Source organism: Ctenocephalides felis, unplaced genomic scaffold, assembly GCF_003426905.1.
Source record: "Ctenocephalides felis isolate EL2017-DRISC unplaced genomic scaffold, ASM342690v1 CF-g0.4_SCAFFOLD_01170, whole genome shotgun sequence".
NCBI classification, from domain to species: domain Eukaryota; kingdom Metazoa; phylum Arthropoda; class Insecta; order Siphonaptera; family Pulicidae; genus Ctenocephalides; species Ctenocephalides felis.
In genome coordinates, this window is record NW_020537324.1 from 52,254,119 (window position 1) to 52,279,330 (window position 25,212).

Genomic DNA, 25,212 nt, shown 5'->3' on the forward strand with positions numbered 1-25,212 from the left:
ACGCAACGCAACAGTATGTTTTCATGAACATCATTATTCGAAACGGCAACCGATTGATGCACTTGAGCGCGTTTTCAGAAGTGCTATTTCATAGTTTTTTTTTGCTCAACAATAAATACAAATCACGAGAGACAATATATCAGTGACGGGGCATTATTTCAGCGTGTTGTCACGGGCAGCTGTAGTTCCGGTTAGCCGCTTTGCGCATCGGCGCGCGTTCTATATACGGAGAACGCTGCATCGTGCATCGTGCATAGTGTTAGAACGAAATATCGAGTCTGAGTATATATCGATACTTTGCGGTCGATAGTGAGTACTTTTGGTATCGATTTTTTAGCTCGATCTATTTGCCAGTATCGATCTTTTTCGTCGATAGTACTCAAAAAGAATCGACAGCGTAATCTATGAACACCACTCATCGACCAACTATGAACACCACTCATTTTGCGAAATGCAATGCAATAGTCTCTATAGGTGGTCATAACTGTTCAAAAAAGTGTCAAAAATGATCCCGAAGGGTGTCATTAGTCTCAGAATTTATTGCTCAAAAACCCAAAATGAATATGACCACACTAATAAATAACGATGTTTATTTATTACTCTTATGTAAAATGTTTTATAAAAACATATTCAACAATCGAAGTATGATTACACTGGGGCCTCGCTTTGCGGCCTAGATACGTTCCGCAAAACTTGGCCGTAAAGCGAAAAGCCGTATAACAAATCAATTATTCCAATACGAATTCATACAAATTCAATGGGATCGGTTCCAAATTTAATAAATATATAATATGGTTTATCATTCAAAAGGTATTTTATTTTTTTATTTTGTTTAAATTATAAACATATTTAACAAGAACATAAATTTTACATAAAATAAAAAATTTCAAAATTATTCCATAATTTTTAAATAAAAATGAAACAACTAAAACCTACAGATCACTGCCACCATCATTTTGCGTTGGTGGTTTGAAAAATTTGTCTAAAGTTGTTTGTCTTGCCTTCTTGTCTATTTCTTCCTTTAGTGATTTATAACAGCTAATGGCTGAGTTAATTCCTCGAGACATATTAGCGCTACGTTCGACGTCAGGATCGTTTTCAAGGAGGATGTTTATTCCTTGTTCAAAATATGAAAAAGCGTTCGACATGATTTTTGATGTTAGCTGTTTGGATACAACAGGTTCTGTATCTTCATCAATTGCCGGCTCTGCGTGCAACTGAATGAGTTCCTCATACGAAAGGGGTTCCCTATCAGCTGCAAGTAGATCCAGCACATCAGATTCGTTTAAATCTTCAAAACCGAGATCATGTGCTAAATCCAGAATGTTTTGTATAACTTCAGGAAGGAAATTAACTTCTGCATCGGTAGTTTTTATACATTCTGGCCATAATTTTTCCAAACATGGTTCATTGTTGTCGATTTCAATTCCTTCCAGGATACACTAATGTTCTCAACAGAATCCATGACATTATAGTTTTTCCAAAACGTTTGAACCTTTGAAACGTAAAGGTATATGAAAGTTTTCATTTTCGATTTTTTTGCGATTACTATAACTTGCCCTACGGGAAGTTAAAAAAGCCGTTATAGCAAAACATTTTAGGCCGTATATCGAAAACGTTCCTTAATTAAAGAGGGCCGTTATAGCGAAAGGCCGTATAAAGAGCGGCCATATAGCGAGGCCTGGGTGTATTTCAAATAATAATACTCACCAATTTCAATATATTAGTATTTTATTTCGATATTCGATATTAGTTTATTATATTATGATTCTTTTTTATGCAAAATACTAATATACTAAAATGGATGAGTATTATTATTTAAAATAATATATTTCGATTCATTTTTACGCAAAATACTCATGTATTGAAATTTTTGAATATCAACATGCAAACATATGGGTTTGAGTTTCTCGAAACCATTTAAACTTTAAATCCCATCGCTCCGAAGGGATGTTTCTCTACAAATATCGAAATATTATCTTGACCGTCATTACACTGAATGTTTATTGCTCTCCAAAGAGCTTCATATTGCACTTTTATGTAAACATGCAACGGCTTTTTAAAGTTGCATGCTTGCTAAAATTATTCATATAAAAATATTCAACAATTATAGAATATCATTTTATTTAAAAATATTAAAAATATTATTGTACTTAAAAATACTTAAAAAGTATTGCTTTTTGAATATAGTATCAGACTATTATATTATTTTAATCAAAAATACTCAACTATTATACCTTGTCTTTTTTTTAATTATAGAATTTGAAATTAATATTGAAAAAATACTGTTAAAATTTTACAATATTGAAAATGATTCTGATTTAACACATCAGATACAAGCAATAAAATTCATTCTAATATTGTGATATAATATTTAATGAGTTTTAGATCTTTGTTGCACTTATGTTTGATTTTTATAAAAAGTACTCAAAATTCGATATTGAGTACTATCGATACTTTTGCCACGATATTTTTTTGGCATCGATATTTTGATTAGATACTTTTTAAAGTACTCAATATCGATCTTTTGCCTCGATGCTTCTAACACTAATCGTGCATCGTGCATGGTGCATCGTTCGTTAAGGGCGTCGCGACGAGACGGGACGCGAGGCGACGCATCCGGATATTTTACGAGCGATGTTTGTCCCAGCGCCAGCTCGCCAGCTTAACGAGCTTACCCAGAAACACCCATAAATACGATAAAGGAGAACGAAATATTTAGATGAAGAGCTAGTTCTTCGATTTTCTTGAAGATTACATTGATTTACCATCAATATTTAAAAAGAAGTTTCAGAGCAAGATCAGAAGAACGACCAAAGGTTACTAGTTGTTGGTTTAAATGCATTTTGCGCCTGTGACATTGATAATGGAGCAAGTATCACACTTTTTTATATCTTATATGATATTATCGTGCTATAGGATGTGGGCAGCACAATCTAGTTCCGGGTTTGATCCTAGACTCTGTTAGGTCGATATTAGTCAGGATGATATCAAATTTCCACTTTTTTATCGACTTCCGATAGACATTTAGCCACATACGTAATATACAAATATTATCCACTTCTATCTTTCACATTACTACAAAAATGCGAATAAATAGAACACTGCATCAAAATATGCAAATTGAAATATATTTGTCATCTTAGATTCAGCTATTAATTCTAATAAAAGTAGATATTTAACTATTTGAGAACCATTTCAAAATCAATATCATATTATCGTTCGAAATATCGTGGAAGTGGCAAAGCTTACAAACTTGACCATAAAGTGACTTGGTTAATATGTTTTATTCCATCGCTTCTATTTACTATATTTGGTGACCTAATTATAAATATGTTATAGCTTGAAGCAGCATGATATTAAAAACTATTGGTTTTATATACACCAAATGCTAATATACACATCAAGATAATAAATTTATGAATTATATATTTGCAAATGCAGAAGAAAAGAGTGCGCGTAAGGATCACACGCGATTGAAGTAAAACTTATTTGTTACTGTACAAAGTAGCAATTTTAAGTTAAGTAAAAATAAATACATCGTAAAACAATTTTGAATAATGTTTATTAGTAATATGGTAACACTCGTAATGCACACATTTATTAGTGTCAACCATTATACACATTTATACAATGATAAATTATAAATTATATATTTATAATAGCATTACAAATATGTATAATATTTAAAAACAATAATCAATAAATTCACATATGACATGATTGGTTTGTCATTGTAATTAGCATTTAGAAATGAACCTTCGTTAGAGAAATGAAGTAATTGCTGATTAATAAATTCTATAATATTCGTTCACACAGTGGATTATATTAAACAACGCTTAAACAAATATTGTTTTCGCAACTTCACTCATCATGTAATAATTGTGTTTGAAGAACTTCATGTAAGTAAAATTAACATACATTCATTGACTGCTTGTATTTTTTTACTTTTTCGCTGGCGATATAATCTCATTCTTTGAACAGCTGTAATATGTCTTGCCTAGAAAAAATTTTCCATTTTAATAACTTCAAAGAAATAATTTCTTATTAATAAACTCATTAATCTTATTAATCAATATTTTCAAGGAACAGGATAAAATATTTTTCTGATTCAGGCATTTTTCATTAAATCAAGATTTGTACTATGATGTAACTTCAAAATGTTAATTTATCTATGCTGATTTCCTCGTTGATATCGGTACGCATACAACGTTGACGCCGGTACGCATACAACGGCAGATCTCTATTCACATACGCTGCCGTAACGCACTTCCGTTGCATTTGTACGGATTCACACCCTAGTCGCGCCTAAAGAAGTTTTATTTCAAAAATATATGCATGTAGTAAAATCGTTGTATGAAAATATAATCTCAAACAATCATTTAATATTTATAATCTGAAAGTGGTCAGAAGTTTTATGATAAATAAATAGCATTAGGCTAATTTGAAAAAGTTAAAAATAATAGTGAGATTTCACAATCATTATTGCATTTTTTTAGACTAAATATTTTTAACATTTTCATATGTGTAAATATTCGACCTAATACTGTGGTTTTCAATCTGCGGGGCGCAGCATCCCAGGCTATCGCAAGGCTGTTGCAACGGGAACCTACAGCTCTTTCCAACATACTATTTGCGAAAATCAACCATTAATGTTGAAATTATATGAAAAATTAATTTTTACATGATATTATATATAATTTGTAGCCTGGTGAATAAATTATAAAACCAGTTCAGTATTTATGAAATTAGATTCTTAGAAAAATTAAGGAGGGCGCAACAACTTTTGCAAAAAAACGAGTAGTGAACTGTACAAAATAGCTGTTAATTAATTAACTGACTTAATCAATATCAATTAAAATTAACCAACTTTTGAAATTGTGACTATAGGAATTCTGAAACTTTCACAAGGCCCATTATTATATATTTTTTTAAATTTCACTAAATAAACCACTTTTCTATAACTAAAAGTATTGATAATATCTGTATTTAAATCAAAATTATTTCACGTTACAAGCTTTTTAAGAGGAGTTGCAACAAACACTAAAATGATATATTGAAAATGTATCATGTAATATAATGTTTTTGAATAGTCATCTCAAAAGTTTCCTCAAAACGTCTGAAAAAAACTCAACAATTAATTACCAGCTTGGCCAATTTTTACCACAAGCGCGTTTGGTTTATGTTGCAAATAGTTTCTTAGTTTTTAAACTGGTTTGGAATTTTGGTTAAAATTGGTACGTGGAAATGCTCCTTCGGGAAAATATTAGTTTATTTAAATACCTGCGTATAGCAGATTTTTTTTCCTAGTTCAATTGTATTTTTAACGGTATACCAATTCCATTTTCGACCGGCCGCCCCGCGCCGCTTTGTATTTATTCGCTGATGACGAAAACTTCTATACGAATCGTTAGCTCCGCGCGCTGATTGTAATTAACGAAAACACGCACAGAACGCGAAGGAGCGTTCTCTTCTACATCAAAAACAAAGGCGTAGCAAAAAACTGTTCCAGTATACGATGTTCGCTCATCAAATTAGTAGCGTGCTGAAGCCACGCTACAGTTGCGAAATTGAATATGCAAACAGTATTCCTTATTATAAATAGTTCAGGCATGCCGTCAAATTACAATAAAGATTTTTTTATTTATTGTTTGCTTGATCATCTCTCTACATTAGACGTTAATGCAATTAATAAGAACTGTATCCAGTGTTGCAGGTCTTTGCAGCGATGGCAGTAAAACAAGCTTGGCTTATTAATTAAACATAAAATATGCCATTAACTTTGTTTGTGTCTACCGTTCTGGAGTTGATTTAATGACTATCAGCTGATAAGTCTGATTAGATTGTCTTCTATCAATTCTCAGATCTTCTCAAAAAACCCCATTGGGAGTGCATTACCAATTTTCCAAAGTACTTCTTTGTAGAATCTCAGCAGGATTTTAATATTAAAATGACTAGCCATGCCCCACAGCTGAATACCGTAGGTCACAGCAGATTTTACGACGAATTTATTTACAACCATATAGGTGGTTGCATATTTAGGCATAATTCTCTAAATTAAACAAATATACTGAAAATGGTGCAATTGTGATGAATTGAATCTACTTGATTTTACTTTGTAAATATTTGTAAATTTTATTTGCACTTATTTTAAAAATATATTTAACCGATAAAACCGGGGTAAAATGGAACACCCACGGGCTAACAGATCTAATGTCTTATTTTTAAGCTTGAAAGATTTTACGAAATAATAGTTACATTATTCAACCAATACAAAATTTAAACTTTATGAGTTCATTTAACACTGTAGATAACCTTGATCTGATATTTTGTCAGAAATATTCATCTGCAGAGTTGATATAACTATTTATTTAATTTACTTCTTGTAATAATGCTTTTTTTAACTGCCATTTACTATTTTTTATTTGCCAGAGTGAAGGTTCAGATGGTCCTTTTTGTCTCAACCGCATTTTAACTTTTATAGAGATTATGTAAAATAAACTGTTGAATATAACTTAAAAATAACAAAATATCTTAAAAAACAAATCGTTACAAAAAACATATTGAGTTCTCGTAAACTAAACAACACTTCCCACAATTAAAAAAAACTAACAACAAATGAAAATACTTTAGTTATGGCTTTTGGAGCATTGCCGTTTGGCTCTTGATAATTACGTCGCTAGAATCAAGGTGACGACTGGTTATACTTCTTTTATCCTCTACTTTCAAATATTGTTGTTGAAATATTCTTAGCTTTACTTGTGTTTCAGATATAGGTGGTGGACCTTTTTAACCGCGGATTTTTTAGCCCCACTTTACCCTATTTAATTTTACATATCGTATGAACCAATACCATCATGAATTTTATGAGAATCACTTGATTGCTTTGCAATCATAGTGTCATTTTCAGCTCTTAAAATATTTTTGCATGGTTTGTTTAGTTATCTTTTAATGGATAATCTAATTTTGTGCACTGACGTACTGGTTATCATTGATAATGCCCATTACAATCTCTATATATTAGATTTGGTACAAATTCAATCACAAAGAATCTTAATTTCTTCAAATATTTTGATCCGGCACATGCTTACTTGTATATTTTCCACTCCACAAATATTTGTTTTACATTTAAAATATATATAGTGACTACAAGAAATATTTGAAGCAATTTCCAAATAATAAATTAGCATCTTTAGTTTAATATATCAAATTTCACATTAATTTCGTTGTATTATATGCATACTTGCCTCCTATACCCACAATATGCAATATCGTTATTATGAATGTTATGTTTTACGACATAATTCTTCTTGTAATAACTCATCCATACATGTATTAATAAAATGTAAGTCAAACAAAAAGTAAAATATTACATCATATATCAAAATTCTAAATACCAGGCGATATATCATCTTACCGTAGACCTTATTAAATACAGGCAAGGGACTACCTTAAATATGAGTTGGGTTAGATGCTGGATACATACTACGTTATTGATTTTTATATAAATATTTGCAAGTTATTATATAAAATAAATTGTTTAGGAATTATATCTAAATCTTTTAATATTATCAGTTGAAGGGATTTGCTTTTATTTTCTTGACTTTTGGAAAAACTACAGTTGGTTTATATTATTCATTACCCTATATCAAATTAAATTGCGTGGCATCTCACAATAATTCTTGTTCAATACGATTAATTAATAAATTTCTAAATATTTTGTTTTATTTAAAGTCATATGATTTTCTGACAATTTTGTAATTTACAGTGCAATTATCACTTTTTTTTTCAAATAATAAAGATATAATAGTTTTCATGAAGTAATGCACTTATTATATCAACGATTCTTATACATTATTCTTATATTTGAATTACAATACATTTATGTAGACAAGATATACATATTTCATGTTTATTATTGTTAGATAAGTTATATCAAATCGAATATCTAATGCTAAAATATTAGCAAAAAGAAATATTTAATTGAGATAGAATATTTTAGATTACATTAGATATTAAGAAGATAAATTTTTCTAAAAGAACTTTTAGTTCCTTTTTAGCATATTATAATTTATTTGTAAAATTTATTTGTAGCAAACAAATTTTAATTTTTTATTTGGAAATTGCTTCAAATATTTCTTGTAGTCACTATATATATTTTAAATGTAAAACAAATATTTGTGGAGTGGAAAATACTATAGAACATTGTTAGGAGATTTGAACCATTTTTGCTAAATTTTAAATTTATATAAGCAATCCAAATTTTCAATAAAAATATTTATTTTATTCATTACCTCTACGTAGGGTAAGTAATTGCATAAAAATTTAAAGTGAAAATTTTTGCATATCTTCATGTTTCAAGATCTCCTGAACATTTTGACATACCTAAAAAAAATGATGTATGTGTTTTTTATTCATTATTTTCAACAATTTTAAGGTACGGGAAGTTGCAGCAATTTAAGACTGGATGTCATACATCACTAGTTTCATAATATAATGAAATATATACGTGAAGTTGCAACAATTTGTCTTAAAGCTCTCTGCTATATTTCATAAAGCCAATCAATTAATAGGTTGTTCTAAGTATTTATTTCTATGAGTAACTATAATCAGAATATTTTACTAATTGTACTAATAGTATTTATGTTCAGGCATTCACATTTTAATAACTAATGTACAACAATTTCAATGGCTGCCTATAATTATTATTATAATATTGGATTACAAATTACATGCGTGCAATTGAATATCATTAAAATAAACTGTTTATTTTCATAATTTCCGTTTACTGCAACTTTTGCATAATTCAAAACTTCTGATATTTCTCATTATAACGTGTAATTAATAAACCAGTTACGGATATTATATATTCAATTTGAATAATTGCTTATTAACACAAACATTTATTCATGAAAACAGATTATACTAATTAAATGTGTAAATAATTGTGCGTGGATCGTATGTGTTCGTTGTGAGATGAAAAATATATACACATAAATAAATTATAGCATCTTCATATAAAATTTGCAATTACGTCTTTCAAAAAGCATATAAACTAGTGGTGTATGGTGTCGTACCTTGAGACAAATTGCTGGAACTTCTCGTACTGTAACAAAATGTTCGAGAAATATCAAAAGTTTTCAAATAGATTATTATAAATACGGTAACATTGTCTAATATTTATAAGAATTATATAAACTGAATTGCAATTAATTCAAAGTATGTAAGTGAGCTTTAGAACTTTAGCCAGAAATAAAATTAAAATCTGAGTTATTTTCGAAATATAAAAAAAATTGGAAAAAGAAATTTTCTTTTTCTAAAAGCCATTGTACTCAAGCAGAAAGTTTTTTAAATCATTCAAATTGGATGCTTAGTTCTCTCATAAACTGCAATTTTTAGTACATTTAGCTCTGTATCTTGAAATTGCTGGACCTGCCTTTGTTTGACTAATCACCACTACTCCCCAATCATTACAAATCGAATGTTTTTTTGGATCATTCAAATCGGATACTCCATTCTCTGAAAAACTCGATTTTTATTTTTTGCACTCTTTGCTCCGTATCTCCGTAACGGCTGGACCTGCCTTTGCCAAAAATCTTCCTATCAATAGGAATCGAATGTTTCTTAAACAATTCAAATCGGTTAATTCGTGCGCCCGAAAACGTGGACACATAAAACACACACGCACACATCCATTTTTGCTGAGGTATGCTAAAATGTTCAGAAACCTCTAAAACGTAAAGATATGAATATTTTTATTTTTGATTTTCGGCCCATTATTATAACTTACCCTAAGGGAAGTTAAAAATGGATTAAAGAGACTAGGAACCAGATTAAATATCAGACAAGAAGACCATTTTTTCATTAATATTCGCATTCTCATGGTATACAGAACCTTATACGCGCCTGAATTAATTTGCAATTGATAGTCGATCGATTACACACTAAACTTCTATTTGAAATAATAACCCAAAACCATATTCGGCTACTTATATTTACATTTGTATGTGAATATATAAATACCTTCATTACTCATACATGAATACATATAATCTCTATTCCCTGAGCATAGCATAGTACAGATGAAAAAAGTTGGTATATGAGATCTAGACCATAATATTACATTTTCTTTAATATATGAACGAATATAAATGCCGCGTATCTGCCGCCATGTTTCTGATGCTATCAAAATATGTAAATAAAAAAGTCGGAATTCTTCTAATTCAATCCTCACAATGGAAAAAGACGAATGTATTCGCCAGAATTTCTGCCCTTGAAGTAGGTCTGTGGTGTCTTTGGAAGGTTTTTGCATCGGGCTGGCCTCATTACGTATTCTCTTTGGATACTCATAAAATACCAGACTGTTGCCCTCATCAATTGCAGAAGCTAACTTGTGCAATATCCAGATTACATAAGACGACAATACGTCTGATATTCAAGTTTCAAAAAGATTTATGTATAAATATATCATTGATGCATTACATTTCAATGTGAGTTATAGGAAAGAGCGGGGTAAAAAGTTCCACCACCATTATCTCAAAAACAATTGAAGTTTTTTTTTTGTTTACACTCATTACATTCAGTTACTTGTAAACAAGTAACATTCAGTAAACACTTTTGTTTACACTCATTACATTCAGTAAACAAGTGAAGTATAAATTTTTTTAAAGATATTATTTTAAAGTAGAAGGCAAAAGATGTGTAACCAGGCATCAACTTAATTGATCAAGAAATAAAAGACTATGGACAATGTTGACAATAAAATTATTATTAGTGTGGAAAATATTTAGTTTTGAGCTATTTTAATCAGTCTATGATACCTAAATATAATTTTCAAGAAGACGTTATTTAGTTGTTTTCTAAACTTTTCAAAAGTTTACACGCGTAAAAAGCACTAACTGAACCTTTGCCCTGACAAAGGTGTAAACAATTTGCAAATAATAAATGAAAAAGTAATATAAATCTAAAAAATAGTTAATTTTACAAGAGACAGATCAAGTTAATAGTTATCTCAACTCTGCTGATGAATATTTTTTACAAAATACCAGATCAAGATAATACATAGTAATCTTTGTAAATGAGGTGTCCATGACTTTTATTAATATTTATTATGAAATTTTGCATTGTTTAAGAATTGTAACTATCAAGTGAAAAAATCACTTTAAAAACAAAAATAAAACATTGGATCTATTAGCCGCCCTGGCTCGCTGTCTCTTCGAACCACGATTATGGGGTAAATAGGAACAGATTTTAGAAAAATAATAGAAAAACATATTTCTATAATTAGGAAATATCTGAAAATTTTACTGAACATAGTTTGATATTTGTTTGATTTGCTTTGGGAATAGTACATCTACATCTTGAATATTCCTCATTGTTCGGACGTCTTTTCGTTTTATTATATTGGCCATGAAAGTGACAAAACTTCAGGGCGATAAGAACTTAATTATGTCGATGTGTGAATGCAATAATGTTTTCTATTTTGAAGGAAATATTTATATAATAATCTTAAGGTAATCTGTAAATAACTACATTTATGAATTCAATAACAATTAAATAAATATTTATTCGGATATTATCACGCACGTCAATTTTATTTAAACAATCATAGTACTATGGAAAAAACACCACTAGAAAAACTAGTTGAAAGTGGCATCAGCCTTATGGCAATTTGCATTGCCATAAGGCTTCCAATGATATCTATTGCCAAAAAGGTTCATAAAAATTGGCAAACAAATTTTTTTCAACAGTTAATTTCAAGAAAACGGCTCGGTAGATTTTTACTTAAAACTAATTAGTATCATTCCCAAGCAATATCTTTCGAAAAGTTTTTGACTTTTGTAAAATAGATTCAGAATTGAAAGCTAAAACGTAGACAATTTTTTTTTACTTTTCTGCTATTTACAAAGAAACGGCGCAGCCGATCGTTGCACAAAACTGAGGAAAGGTAATCCACATCAAAATACATCGATTGGGTTTTAAATTTTTGAAATCGGTTCAGGCGTTTTTAAGCAAACGTCGATGAAATTTCTAATTTTGGCAAACACCAAAAAACGGTACTAATTTTTGCCAACTTTGACGAATTTTTAAAATTAAACGACATGTTGTAGGACCCTTATAATCTATAAAACTATAGTATTTAAAAAAAATTCATGAATTACAAGAAAACGGCCCGGCCGATCTTTACCGAAAACTAATCAGGCCGATTCCCAACCAACCTCTTTCGAACAGTTTTTGAATTTTCAAAATCGATTCAAAACTGCGGGCTAAAAGGTGGACGAAAAAATGTTCACTTTTCTGCGATTTACAAAGAAACGGCTCGGCCGATCGTCGCGCCAATCGTCGAAATCGATCCAGCCGTTTTTGAGAAAACGTCGACTTACGGCAAAAAATCTGCTTACATATACACACACATACTTTTTCCAAATTTGGTCTCATTCGATTCAGAATGGCTTGAAACGCCGAGAAAACATAAAATTAGCGAATCGGATTTTTTTATGAAAACAAACTTCTCCTTCGGGAAGTTAATAATAATATTTTTCTATTATACTGGCAATTATAATATCAAAACATTTTTATATGAGATATATAAAAGATATATTATAAAATTTATAAAGTATTCTCAAATATATGTGCTTGATTTTTCATTAAAAAAGTATAGAGCAAATAAGTTTTGCCCTCATTTAGTTCACTTTTATATCATAAAAGACAAATCATACCAAAATGTTCAAATCAATGACCTGAATTATTTGCTGAAATTTATGACACGTTCTATGTGAATGTAACAGTTTTAGCAGCGTATAAATTCATTCAAATCACCACTTTGAAATAAAATGCATTTTTGAAGCGTGAATCGCGCGACCTTAAAATGCAAAACACATATCACATTTTTCCATCGTTCTATCGATATTCAATAAAATGTTGACTTTTATGATGCCGGTTATGTTAAGTTTGAAAAAGCACGTTTTAAAACTACGGCTTTGTTATAGAAAAAACAATCTAGGCGAAAATCGATTGCGAATGTCACCGCATGGCCCAACAATGTTCAGGCTGAATCAAAACGGTTATAAAAAAAATCAAACGCCATTCCAATGCGAGATATACGATATGGATGTAAAATATATAAATAAATTTTTATTTGAAAAATAAGCGAATAGAGTTTTATTTCGCATTCGGACTTTATCGCATATACGCGCATAGTGCTCAGAGTATAACATCAATCCCTTGGAGATATCATAAATATTGTTTTGAGTATGAGTTTTCTTAGGCAACTTTAAAAGAACTACGGATCAAATATATGGTTTTATGATTCCATACAATTCAATATTGCATGAATATTTTATGAATGATAAAAACAAAATCAATTACCGATTCCTTTTTTCTCAATACTATTAAAATTAATTCAATCATTTATTCATTTTTTTAATATGTAACGTAGATTGTTATTTTATATTAAAAGCAATCATATCTACTAGGTGTTTTATGGATAGTTGTAATTTAATTATGATTTACCTTTTGTCTTTAATTAGGATGTATTTATTTTTGATAATAATCAAATTGTTTAAGCTTAAAATCGTATGTAGAAATATGTATATTCTTAAGTTAAAGGATGTATCACTACGGTTTTATATCAGACTTTACGAAGCAAAAATTGAATCTGAAATCTAGTGGTTCAAGAGCCAAATATTTTATTCCTAAGCAACAATCAAGACTCGATAAGCATACCATAGCAAATATTGTTTATTTTATAATTAAGTAAATATAAACAAAAACTAGTGGTGCGTGGCATCGTGCCTTAAGGCATATTGCTTGAACTTCCCGTATCAAATATAAAAATTTTTCAAAAATATTCAAATTTTTTTAGAACTTTTACCCCCATATATTCGGAACGGCTAAACCTGCGTTTGCCAAAAACTAATCAGTGCGTCTCCTTAACAATAGGAATCGAATCACTCAAATTAGATGATCCGTGTTTTAGAAATCGTCGACGAAGAATTGTATCCATCCTATCGAATAGCATACACAGGGTATTCTAATGTTGTCTAGGATAGCATATATTTATAACAATTTTAAATTTCTACTAGTAGATAGATAATCAAAACAAAATCAGTGCTAAACTCACTTCATACTAATGATTTTGACATTCTTGAAACAATGAAAATTTAGAGAAAACAATGTTCAAACTTCCGCCTAAATACAATTAGCATAAAGCACATAATTCATTCAGAAAAATTTTTAACACTGTTAAAAAATCAAAACATATAGTATCATTTTTTATACATTTATAGCCAATAGATTTACTGAAGATTCTTTATTATATATGGCTAGTTTTAAATATATGTCGGAAATAAAAAATAGTAATTTGAAAAGCACATACTCAAAACGTACACCTTCACATTTTTCATATTTGTCAAAAGGCTGAGAGTATTAAATAATTTGTATAATTTATAAATCCAATTCTCGGATAACATCAATGACTCAAAGCAAAACTTTTGTTTATTTCATTTATTTTAAAACACGATCTGGACTTGAAGGATCTTATTTGAACTTGGATGTTTTTCCAGAAGGCAACCCGAACGGTTGGCATATCTTTAGTTAATAATAAATAAATATTTATAATGGATAGTGCTGCTCTAGGGCAGGTCCGTGAGCTAACATAAACTCTAACTCAATTCAGAGAAAAATAGCGTAAGAAATATCTCATTGCCATTTTACGTCGCAGTGCCCGAACTGCGCTATTTTCAAGTGAAAACACATTCTTGGTCTATATTTTCAAGTAAAAATTGATATCACTACTGCATGATATCATGTTATCCAGAGCGGGGTTGGGACACATGACCTTGTCCACACAAGGCACAGCGCTATTTTGCAATATTATCAGAATTTGGAAACATAATTCCATTTATTTTTTCAAGTAAAAACCCATGTAATTACTGCTCAAATCAAAACATAATTGTTGAATTTATTCTGACCGAAAATCAAAGAGAAATTTAAGCACTGTAACCATATTATTCCTTTTACTATAAAAACAGAATTATTATTTTTATATGCACACACATACTAATAATTTGGTACAATTTTGGCAAAGCCATGATAATTTTTCTAAATAATCTAATTATGCGGTTCAACGAACGCAACGTTAGCTTTTTATCCGCCGGCAACGGAACTTGTGTACTGCCATCGTATATATTGTTGCAAACATAACAAAAACATTCTGTACGAGACCTATAATTATACAACTGAAAAAATCTTATAAGCATATCCGACAGAGAATAGAGAATAATAATTTGCGTTGTAAATAATGACAAACTACATAATATACCTCGTAAACTAATTTGCAAGAAGAGATGAACTAACGTTGAAAAAATTGCTTCTTTATGTACTGTTTGGCATATTTATGGACATTAAACAATTTTATAATATAGTGCAGCACTCAACGAATCCAAAATAAACACATTTACTTCAAAAACATAGTAAAATGATGGAATTAAAAAAAAAACAATCATTGCTACTTGTATATGCAACTCCAAGATAGCAGAGTTAGTTTTGAAATTTTATCGTGACATAGATGATAAGCTCAAAGCCAAAACTAATACAGAAATATAAAATCAGAGAATATTGTTTTGTAGAATTTCCATATTCTAAAGACGTAAAACTGTAGAACCTACATGAGCAGATATAAATGCATATAATTTTACAGTCTGTGAAGGAAAGGATGGCATTTCGTTTAGTTAGGATCTCATTAATCTATCCTATTTTGTTGAAACGTCTTAACTATCTTTGAATGATGACAGAAGCACTCTAGTTCGTGAGCATTAAAACTCTGCATGATAATCTATATTTTGAGGACAGCATAAAAACAGATTGACTAATGTCATCAATAATTAGAAAATCATCCCAAATCACTCGTTGCCCCGCTGTGTCTTACACCAGAATCGATAAGACTTCAAAATTATAGCCATTAACTAGATCTAGTAAATTTGCATCTGATAGTACATATCTACGGGAGTAATCTATATTTAAATTTCAGTAATGACAATGAAAATACAGTAATACCCCGCTTAACGCAGTTTTGTTTAGCGCTGTAAAGGTTTAGTGCTCTTTTATTTTAACCCAGGTTTTAGGAAGGCTAGTTTTTTTAATGATGAGCTCAAAAAATTAACAAGAATAAAACAAAAATGTTGACAGCAGTGTCTGAATTACGGAAAAAAAACAAACTAGCTATAAGTGGAATTCTGTCTTAAGGCAATTAAGGCATCGTGCCTTAAGGCAAATTGCTGGAACTTCCCGTACCAAAAATTATTATTTTTTTAAAAACGATTAACATTTTTGTAAAAAAATTACTTTGAAAAAATAAGATTTTTGACAAACAATTAGACAAAAAATTACTTTGTTTTAAAAAAAAAATTTTTTTTAATTTTTTTTTTTTTTTTAATTTTTTTTTTTTGAAAAAAAATGTTTTCTTTATTTTGACATATTTTGAAAAATCTAAACTTTTTTTCAAAGCAATCGTACTGCTTTAACTGCATAAAGACAAAATATCAAACCGCGTAAGCGCCGCGTCGACGTCTAACGCGTAAACATTGGTACGGAACCCATAGGAATGTAAACCAAAATTATACTTATTGTTAAAAACTCTATAAAAAATCTGATAATTTGATGTGCATATGTCTAATGATCATTTTTGACCGCCAAATGGCATTTTTTTTTACTTTTTTCATTAAATCTCCGAAACCGTTAGATCTGCTTTCATGAAATCGGTTCTTCACCTTGTCAATACAAGTAAATTGTTTTTTGAATTATTAAAATCGGACGCTCCGTTCTCTTAAAAACGAAGTTACCGTTTTCGGCACTTTTTGCCCCGTATCTTTGGAACGGCTAGACCTGACTTCGCCAAAAACTAATCAGCACGTCTCCTTATCAATACAAATCGAATATTTTTTGAATTATTCAAATCGGTTGATCGGTGTGACACGCACACACACACACACACACACACACACACACATACATCCATTTTTTCTAAGGTATGCCAAAATATTCAGAAACCTTTGAAACGTCGAGAAATGCAAAAATTTTCATTTTCGATTTTTTTGCGATTACTATAACTTGCCCTACGGGAAGTTAAAAAACTGTCGATAGTTTTTAACTTCCCGTAGGGTAAGTTATTGTAATGGGCCGAAAATCGGAATTGAAAATTTTTACATTTCTCGACGTTTTGAAGGTTTCTGAACGTTTTGGCATACCTCAGAAAAAATGGATGTGTGTGTGTGTGTGTGTGTGTGTGTGTGTGTGTATGTATGTATGTATGGATACAAATTTTCGTCCACGTTTTCGGGCGTACGGATCAACCGATTTGAATGGTTTAAAAAACATTCGATTCCTATTAATAAGGAGAAGAGCTGATTAGTTTTTGGCAAAGACAGGTCCAGCAGTTACGGAGATAAGGAGCAAAGAGTGCAGAAAATAGAAATCGAGTTTTTGAGAGAACGGAGCATCCGATTTGAATGATCTAAAAAACATTCCATTAGTAATGATTGGGAGAAAGGGTTATTAGTTTTTCGCAAAGGCAGGCCCAGCCATTTCGGAGATACAGAGCTAAATGTACAAAAAATGACAGTTTTTGAGAGAACTAAGCGTCCGATTCAATTGATTCAAAGAACTTTCTGCTTGTCTTAACAAAATAATTATTTTTGGAAAAAAAAATTTTGTACCATTTTTTTTTTTTTTTTTTTTTTTTTTTTTTTTTTTTTTTTAATTTTTTGTATATCGAAAATAATTCAGATTTTATTTTTAATTCTGACTATAGTTCTAATATACTTTAAACAAATAATTTCAACTCTGCAATTCAGTTTATATAATTATTATAAATATTAGACAATAATACAATATTTATAATAATCTATTTGAAAACATTCAATATACCTCGAACGTTTCGTTACGGTACGGGAAGTTCCAGCAATTTGCCTTAAGGCACGATGCCACCCACCCCACTAGTTTAACTTCACGTAGGGTAATTTATTGTAATGGGCCGAAAATCGAAATTGAAAATTTTTACATTTCTCGACGTTTTGAAGGTTTCTGAACATTTTGGCATACCTCATAAAAAATGGATGTGTGTGTATGTGTGTGTGTGTGTATGTATGTATGGATACACATTTCCAGTCACGTTTTCGGACGCACGGATCAACCGATTTGAATGGTTCAAAAAACATTCGATTCCTATTGATAGGGAGAAGAGCTGATTAGTTTTTGGCAAAGGCAGGTCCAGCCGTTTCGGAGATACGGAGCAAAGAGTGCAGAAAATAGAAATCGACTTTATAAGAGAACGGAGTATCCGATTTGAATGATCTGGAAGTAATGATTGGGAGAAGTGTTTATTAGTTTTTGGCAAAGGCAGGTCCAGCAGTTTCAAAGATACGGAGCTAAATGTGCAAAAAATAGCAGTTTTTGAGAGAATTAAGCGTCCGATTTAAATGATACAAAGAACTTTCTGCTTGTCTTAACAAAATAATTGATTTTGGAAAAAAAAATTGTTTCAACTTTTTTTTTTTCAAAAAAATTTTTTTTGTATATCGAAAATAATTCACATATAATTTTTAATTCTAACTATAGTTCTAATATACTTTAAACAAATAATTTCAACTTCGCAATTTATTCTAAGTTTATATAATTTATTCTTAGTTTCTATAATCTAATTTTAAGTTTATATAATTCTTATAAATATTAGACAATGATACAATATTAATAATAATCTATTTGAAAACATTCAGTATTCCTCGAACATTTCCGTTACTCCGGGAAGTTCCAGCAATTTACCTTAAGGCACGATGCCATACACCCCACTAGTTTAAAAGGAGTTTGTCTACTATAACTGAAATAATGGATCAATTCATTGAAAATTATTCGAATTCTGACAGGAGCTCCAAAATAAGGCGTTGCTAAATATGACTGACTTAGATTTTTACTTGTTTTTTTTTAAATAAAATTCGTTTTATTTTTAATATGCTTTTATTTTTGCAAGAAATGATAATTTTTTATTTTTATTAAACAAACATAGTTTTTGAATTTAATTCCTCACCAATTTCCTAGCCATCTTTTTCTAACTCCAATATTTCCATGTAAACATATCCTCGTTTAGCGCTGATTTGCATTACGCTCTACTTTGATTAAACGTATACCTCGCGTTAAGCGGGGTATTACTGTAGCTCATAAAATATAAATATTGTTCAGAATGTTAGTGAAAAAAACTATGTGTCTTAGAATTTCTATAATACTGATGACTTTTAATTGGATGCAGCAATGCTGGGCCATGGTCATTTTTACCACAAAACATATTGCTATCTATATTTTCAAGTGAAAACCGATGTCACTTGCTTGACACCAGACTGCCTGAGGCAAGTATCAAACTTGGAACTTCTGATACCTTAAAAGTTTTACATTTATATTTATTAACTTCCCGTAGGGTAAGTTATAGTAATCGTCCAAAAATCGAAATCAAAAATTTTTACATTTCTCGACGTTTTGAAGGTTTCTGAACATTTTGGCATACTTCAGAAAAAATGGATGTGTGTGTGTGTGTGTGTGTGTGTGTTTTTTGTATGTCCGCTTTTTTTCGTCCACGTTTTCGGGCGCACGGATCAAACGATTTGAATGGTTTAAAAAACATTCGATTCCTATTGATAGGGAGATGTGCTGATTAGTTTTTGGCAAAGGCAAGTCCAGCCGTTACGGAGATATGGAGCAAAGAGTGCAGAAAATAGAAAGCGAGCTTTTGAGGGAACGGATCAACCGATTTGAATGGTTTAAAAAACATTCGATTCCTATTGATAGGGAGATGTGCTGGTTAGTTTTTGGCAAAGGTAGGCCCAGCGGTTCCGGTAATACAGAGCTAAATGTAAAAAAAATGGCAGTTTTTGAGAGAACTAAGTGTCCGATTTAAATGACTTAAAGAACTTTCTGCTTGTTTCAACAAAATATTTGTTTTTGGAAAAAAAAATTTTTGTTTCTTATTTTTTTTTTCAAAAATTTTTTTTTGTAATTTTGGATTAAAAATTCAAAAAATCACCCAAGCTAAGCACAGTCTAAGCGCCACTCTGGTACAAATGTTTACCCAAGTGCGTTTAGACTGTTTATGTATTGGGGCACTTTTCCAATTTTGAGAAAATTATTGAAAAATGTGAAAATGCCGCCAAGCTAAGCAAAGTATAAGTGAAAATGTCGCACAGAATTATTTGCAAATGCGTTTAGACTGTGACTATGCGGGAGCACTTTTTCAATTTTGTGTAAATTTGGCAACTATTTTTTTTTTTTGGAATTTGATTCGAAATGAAATGACGATTGTTAATGTTCTGGAGATGATAAATTGATTTATTTATAATTAATTTTCCATAGGGTAAGTAATCGCAAAAAAATCGAAAATGAAAATTTTTATATATCTTCACGTTTCAGACGTTTCTGAATATGTTGGCATACCTTGGAGAAAATTGATGTATGTGTGTGTGTGTGTGTGTGTGCGTGCATGTGTGTGTGTTCGGATACAAATTTTCGTCGACGATTTCGGGAACACGGATGAAGCAATTTGAATAATTCAAAAAACATTCTAGCCGTTCCGAAGATATGGGGCAAAAAGGGCCAAAAACGGTAACTCAGTTTTTAAGAGAACGGAGCGTCCGATATTAATAATTAAAAAAACATTTTACTTGTATTGACAAGATGAAGATTTGATCAAATTTTCATGAAGATAGGTCTAGCGGTTTCGGAGATCTAGTAAAAAAAAACTAAAAAAAAATAACATTTGGCGGTCAACAATAATCATTAGACATTAGACATATGCATATGAAATTATCAGATATTTTATTGAGATTTTAACGATAAGTATAAGTTTTGTTTACATTCCTATGGGTTCCGTACCATTGTTTTTCCGTCAGACGGCGACGCGGCGCTTACGCGCTTTATATTTTGTCTCTATGCAGTTAAAGCAGTACGATTGCTTTGAAAAAAAAATCAGATCTTCCAAAATATATCAAAATGAAGATAACATTTTTTCCAAAAAAAAAATTTTTATAAAAAAATTGTTTAAAAATTTTTATTTAAAAAAAAATTTTTTTTTCAAAAAAAAAGTAATTTTTTGTCCAATTTAAAATTTCTAAAAAATCTTATTTTTCGAAGTAAAATTTTTTCAAAAATGTTAATCGTTTTTAAAAAAATAATAATTTTTGGCACGGGAAGTTCCAGCAATTTGCCTTAAGGCACGATGCCTTAATTGCCTTAAGACAGAATTCCACTTACAGCTAGTTTCATTTTATTTTATATTTATAAAAGTAAAGATGCAAATGCAAATTATATCAATACGACATTTGTGCATATTCTAAATCTTAAAACTACTGATTCAAAAATAATGCAGAACTGACTTTAAAATATATTTTGTTCCAAAAGATCAATTTGTCTACAAGCTACAGGTGTATTGGCACTTTAAATGTACTGCCATCCTAATCCTAGCCAATTCCATGACCACGGAAACTATCAGGGATATCCTTACTCTTGGCAACGCTAAACATTCAGTTTCTTTTAAGTCATGCGTTCTCTATTCTAGGAGCTCCCAGGAGGATAATGCCGATAGAAAAGAAGCGAACAATAATGCCAACGAGAGGTAAAAGTCAGAGAGCTGATGAAAAAAAATTCATAAGTTACCTATATCCATATAATGAACAGGGCAAATAGATAATAAATGTGCATTAGCAAAGCAAACTATTTATATGTAAGTTCGTTAAAATTAAGTGAAGCAATTCTTTTGATGCCTTCTATCAGTTGTGTGAAAAGTTACTGGTCAATTGATTTCTTTGTATTTTGCAAAATAATATCGCGTTTCAATAATTTATTTTTTTCGAAATCATATTGGAGCAAATTTGCTCCAAGTTAGATTTAGTGTGCCATGATATTTGCAATATAGAAACAAAAAATGTATAGAAAATATCTCATATAATCAATTCTAATAAAATCATCGTAGAATAGTAAACTATTGAGTTTTAATTAAATATACATTTAGTTATTTATGAAATGCACTCGACATATTAATACTATTTCTTTATTGAAACATTATTTTTGTGAATCCTCTGAACTTTTGTACAGCATTTTTTTCCCTTTCTTTCTTATTTTTAAAAATAATAGCTTCTCTACATTCTTTTCTTTTTGTTAAAAATGTTGCTTATCGTTTTTTACATTCGTCAAATTAAGGAAACATTTCTTGGTGATATCAGCTCAATTTTAATTTTTATTTATTTTTTAAATTATAATACACCAAATTATTCATTATTGATCTATTATTCTAGAGAATCTTATAAATTTTTTGAGCGATAATTTTTCAATTCTTTCTTTCCTATATTTAATATCAATAGTTTTCCTGCATTCAATATATTCGTCAAACTATTGAAACTTTCAAAATTATATCAAGAAATTTATTCACTTTTGAGCTGTTTTATTGAAACTAATACATTTTGGAGCAGTAATTTAGTAACTTTTTCACCTTATATTTATAATAATAGCTCTAATATAATAATAATAATACTCTTTCACATTCATTTTTTTCTGTATAAAATGTTGCTTATTGTTCTTTGTTAACTTCCCGTAGGGTAAATTATAGTAATCGAAAAAAAATCGAAAATGAAAATTTTTGCATTTCTCGACGTTTCAAAGGTTTCTGAATATTTTGGCATACCTTAGAAAAAATGGATGTATGTGTTTGGATACAAATTTTCTTCGACGATTTCGAGAACACCGATCAACCGATTTAAATAATTTAAAAAACATTCGATTCGTACTGATAAGGAGACGTGCTGATTAGTTTTTGGTGGAGGCAGGTCTAGCCGTTCCGAAGATACGGAGCAAAAAATGCCAAAAATGGTAACACGGTTTTTAAGAGAACGGAGCGTCCGATTTTAAAAATTCAAAAACATTTTACCTGTATTGACAAGGTAAAGAATTAAATTTTCATGAAGGCAGATCTAGCGGTTTCGAAGATCTAATGAAAAAAGTAAAACAAAAAGCCATTTGGCGGTCAAAAATGATCATTAGACATATGCACATCAAATTATCAATACATTTTATAGAGATTTTCACAATAAGTATGAATTTTGTTTATATTCCTATGGGTTCCGTACCAATGTTCATTCGTTAGACGGCGACGCGGCGCTTACGCGCTTTGAATTTCGTCTCTGTGCAGTTAAAGTTATGTTAATCGCTTTAAAAAAAATCATAACTTTTGGTACGGGAAGTTCTAGCAATTTGCCTTAAGACACGATGCCTTAATTGCCTTAAGACAGAATTCCTCTTACAGCTAGTATTTGTGAAAAATTTCTTAGCAAGATAGTTTCATATTCTAAATTAGCATAAAATATTTTGAATACAGAATTAAATTCATTGTAGTGGAATATTAAAACTAATAGAAAACTAAAATGACATTAAATTTACATAATACATTTTTACAATAATTTAATAAAATTAATAAAACACTTATAATGAAATTTTTAATAAAAAGAATAAAACACTTATAATATTATTATAGATTGTTAGAAACATGATAAAACAGTTACATAAAATTTTAAAATAACTAATTTTAAAGATAACATAGTGAACGTGAAAAAATAAAGCAGAAAAATAATTACGAGGATATAATATACTTATTGTCACAATAATCAAATTATTAGACATCACATTCCTCCAACGCCCCATCTAATAAGTGCCGCTAAGGGTGATACTCGGTTGGTTTCACGCCTTTGTGGAGACTGGGAGCTCGTTGTCCAGGATTTATGTTGTATTTACAGCAACATGGATCTATCTTTATAGATCTAAGTGCGGAACCATCTCACCATCGACAATGAGGAGCGATAACAATCTTTTACCGTCATTTGCCCGAAAGTGATACATTGTTGCATTTTAGATGGCATCAAGCATAATTGATTAGATATAGATTAAAGAAAATATAATTTGATTTATAATTATATCAATATTTTTGTTTATTACCGCATAATGACTTAATTAATTTAATATGCAATTATTGTACACAACCCCAGCTTTTCTTGTAACATATTTTCTGTCCTAAAGTATTTATCGTAAAGTATTTAAACGTAAAATATGGCTCTAGCATTTTATCTTTTATATGATAATCATTTTATTTATTTCTTATAAATATGAGATAAGTTTATCACATGTATTTTTTATTCTTGATAAAAAAATGAAATTTGAAATGAAACTTGACAGAAAATATGTTACAAGAAATACTAGCGTCGTGTGCACCGGGATTTTTTCTGCTTTATATGTATAATGTAAGAAATTCTTATCTTACTTAAGTTTTATTTTTTATAAATAGCTTAAAATTAATGTTATGTAATTCATTGCCCTTTTTAGTTAATTGTGAAAGAAAACATAAACCATCAATACAAAGCAAAAAGCAATTATATTGCAATATTTTCCATTTGGAATATATAAAAACTGATATTTTATGTTCGTGACATATTATTAATTTCCAATAACATGTTGTCATTGCGTGCTTGATATTGACAGTAGTTTTACAATATAACTAATTTTAATAAAATCTACTAATAGGTATAGTATAAATTAAATTATTACCGTCAGAGATATCTGAATCTAAACTGTAGACGTAGTGCAGATTAATTTAATTAAGTTAATTTAGTTACGAATAACTTAATTGTATAAGCACTCAAATATAGGACTGCTTTTACATCACGAAGTTCTATAAAGTGCTGCTAATTATGGCATAATTTTAACCTATTCCACAAATTAAAACACTTAACTTTAAGTAAAAAATATAACTAGAAGTGCATGGCATCGTGTGTTAAGGCAAAGTTTTAGAACTACCCGTACCAGATTGAATTATTCGAGAAATTTTGAATGCTTGCAAATAGTTTATTATAAAAAATGTAACTTTCATTATTCGTATCTTATAGACAAAATGTAAGAACTTATAAATTGTACGACGACGTTTATATATGCTTACATAAAAAGTAAATAAACAAAACTTAATCAAGTGGAATGAAGGTCCATGTCTCATATTTCTAAGTATTGTATAAACTGAATTGCGAAGTTGGAATTATTAGTATATAAGTGAGCTTTAGAATTTTAGCTAGAATTAAAATTAAAATCCTAATCATTTTCACCATTGAAACATTTTTTTTTTATTTCGAAAAATAAATT

At 29.8% G+C, this 25,212-nt stretch overlaps 1 protein-coding gene across 1 annotated transcript in view; it reads right to left on the minus strand.

Annotated features, from left to right (window-relative positions):
• Positions 1 to 932: 932 nt before the first annotated feature.
• LOC113367372 (monocarboxylate transporter 13-like) overlaps positions 933 to 25,212 on the minus strand; it is a 221,972-nt gene continuing 197,692 nt past the window's right edge. Inside the window, exon 8 of the mRNA XM_026608983.1 lies at positions 933 to 1,381. Coding sequence (XP_026464768.1) covers positions 933 to 1,381 — 449 coding nt within the window. The remainder of the gene's footprint in view (positions 1,382 to 25,212) is intronic.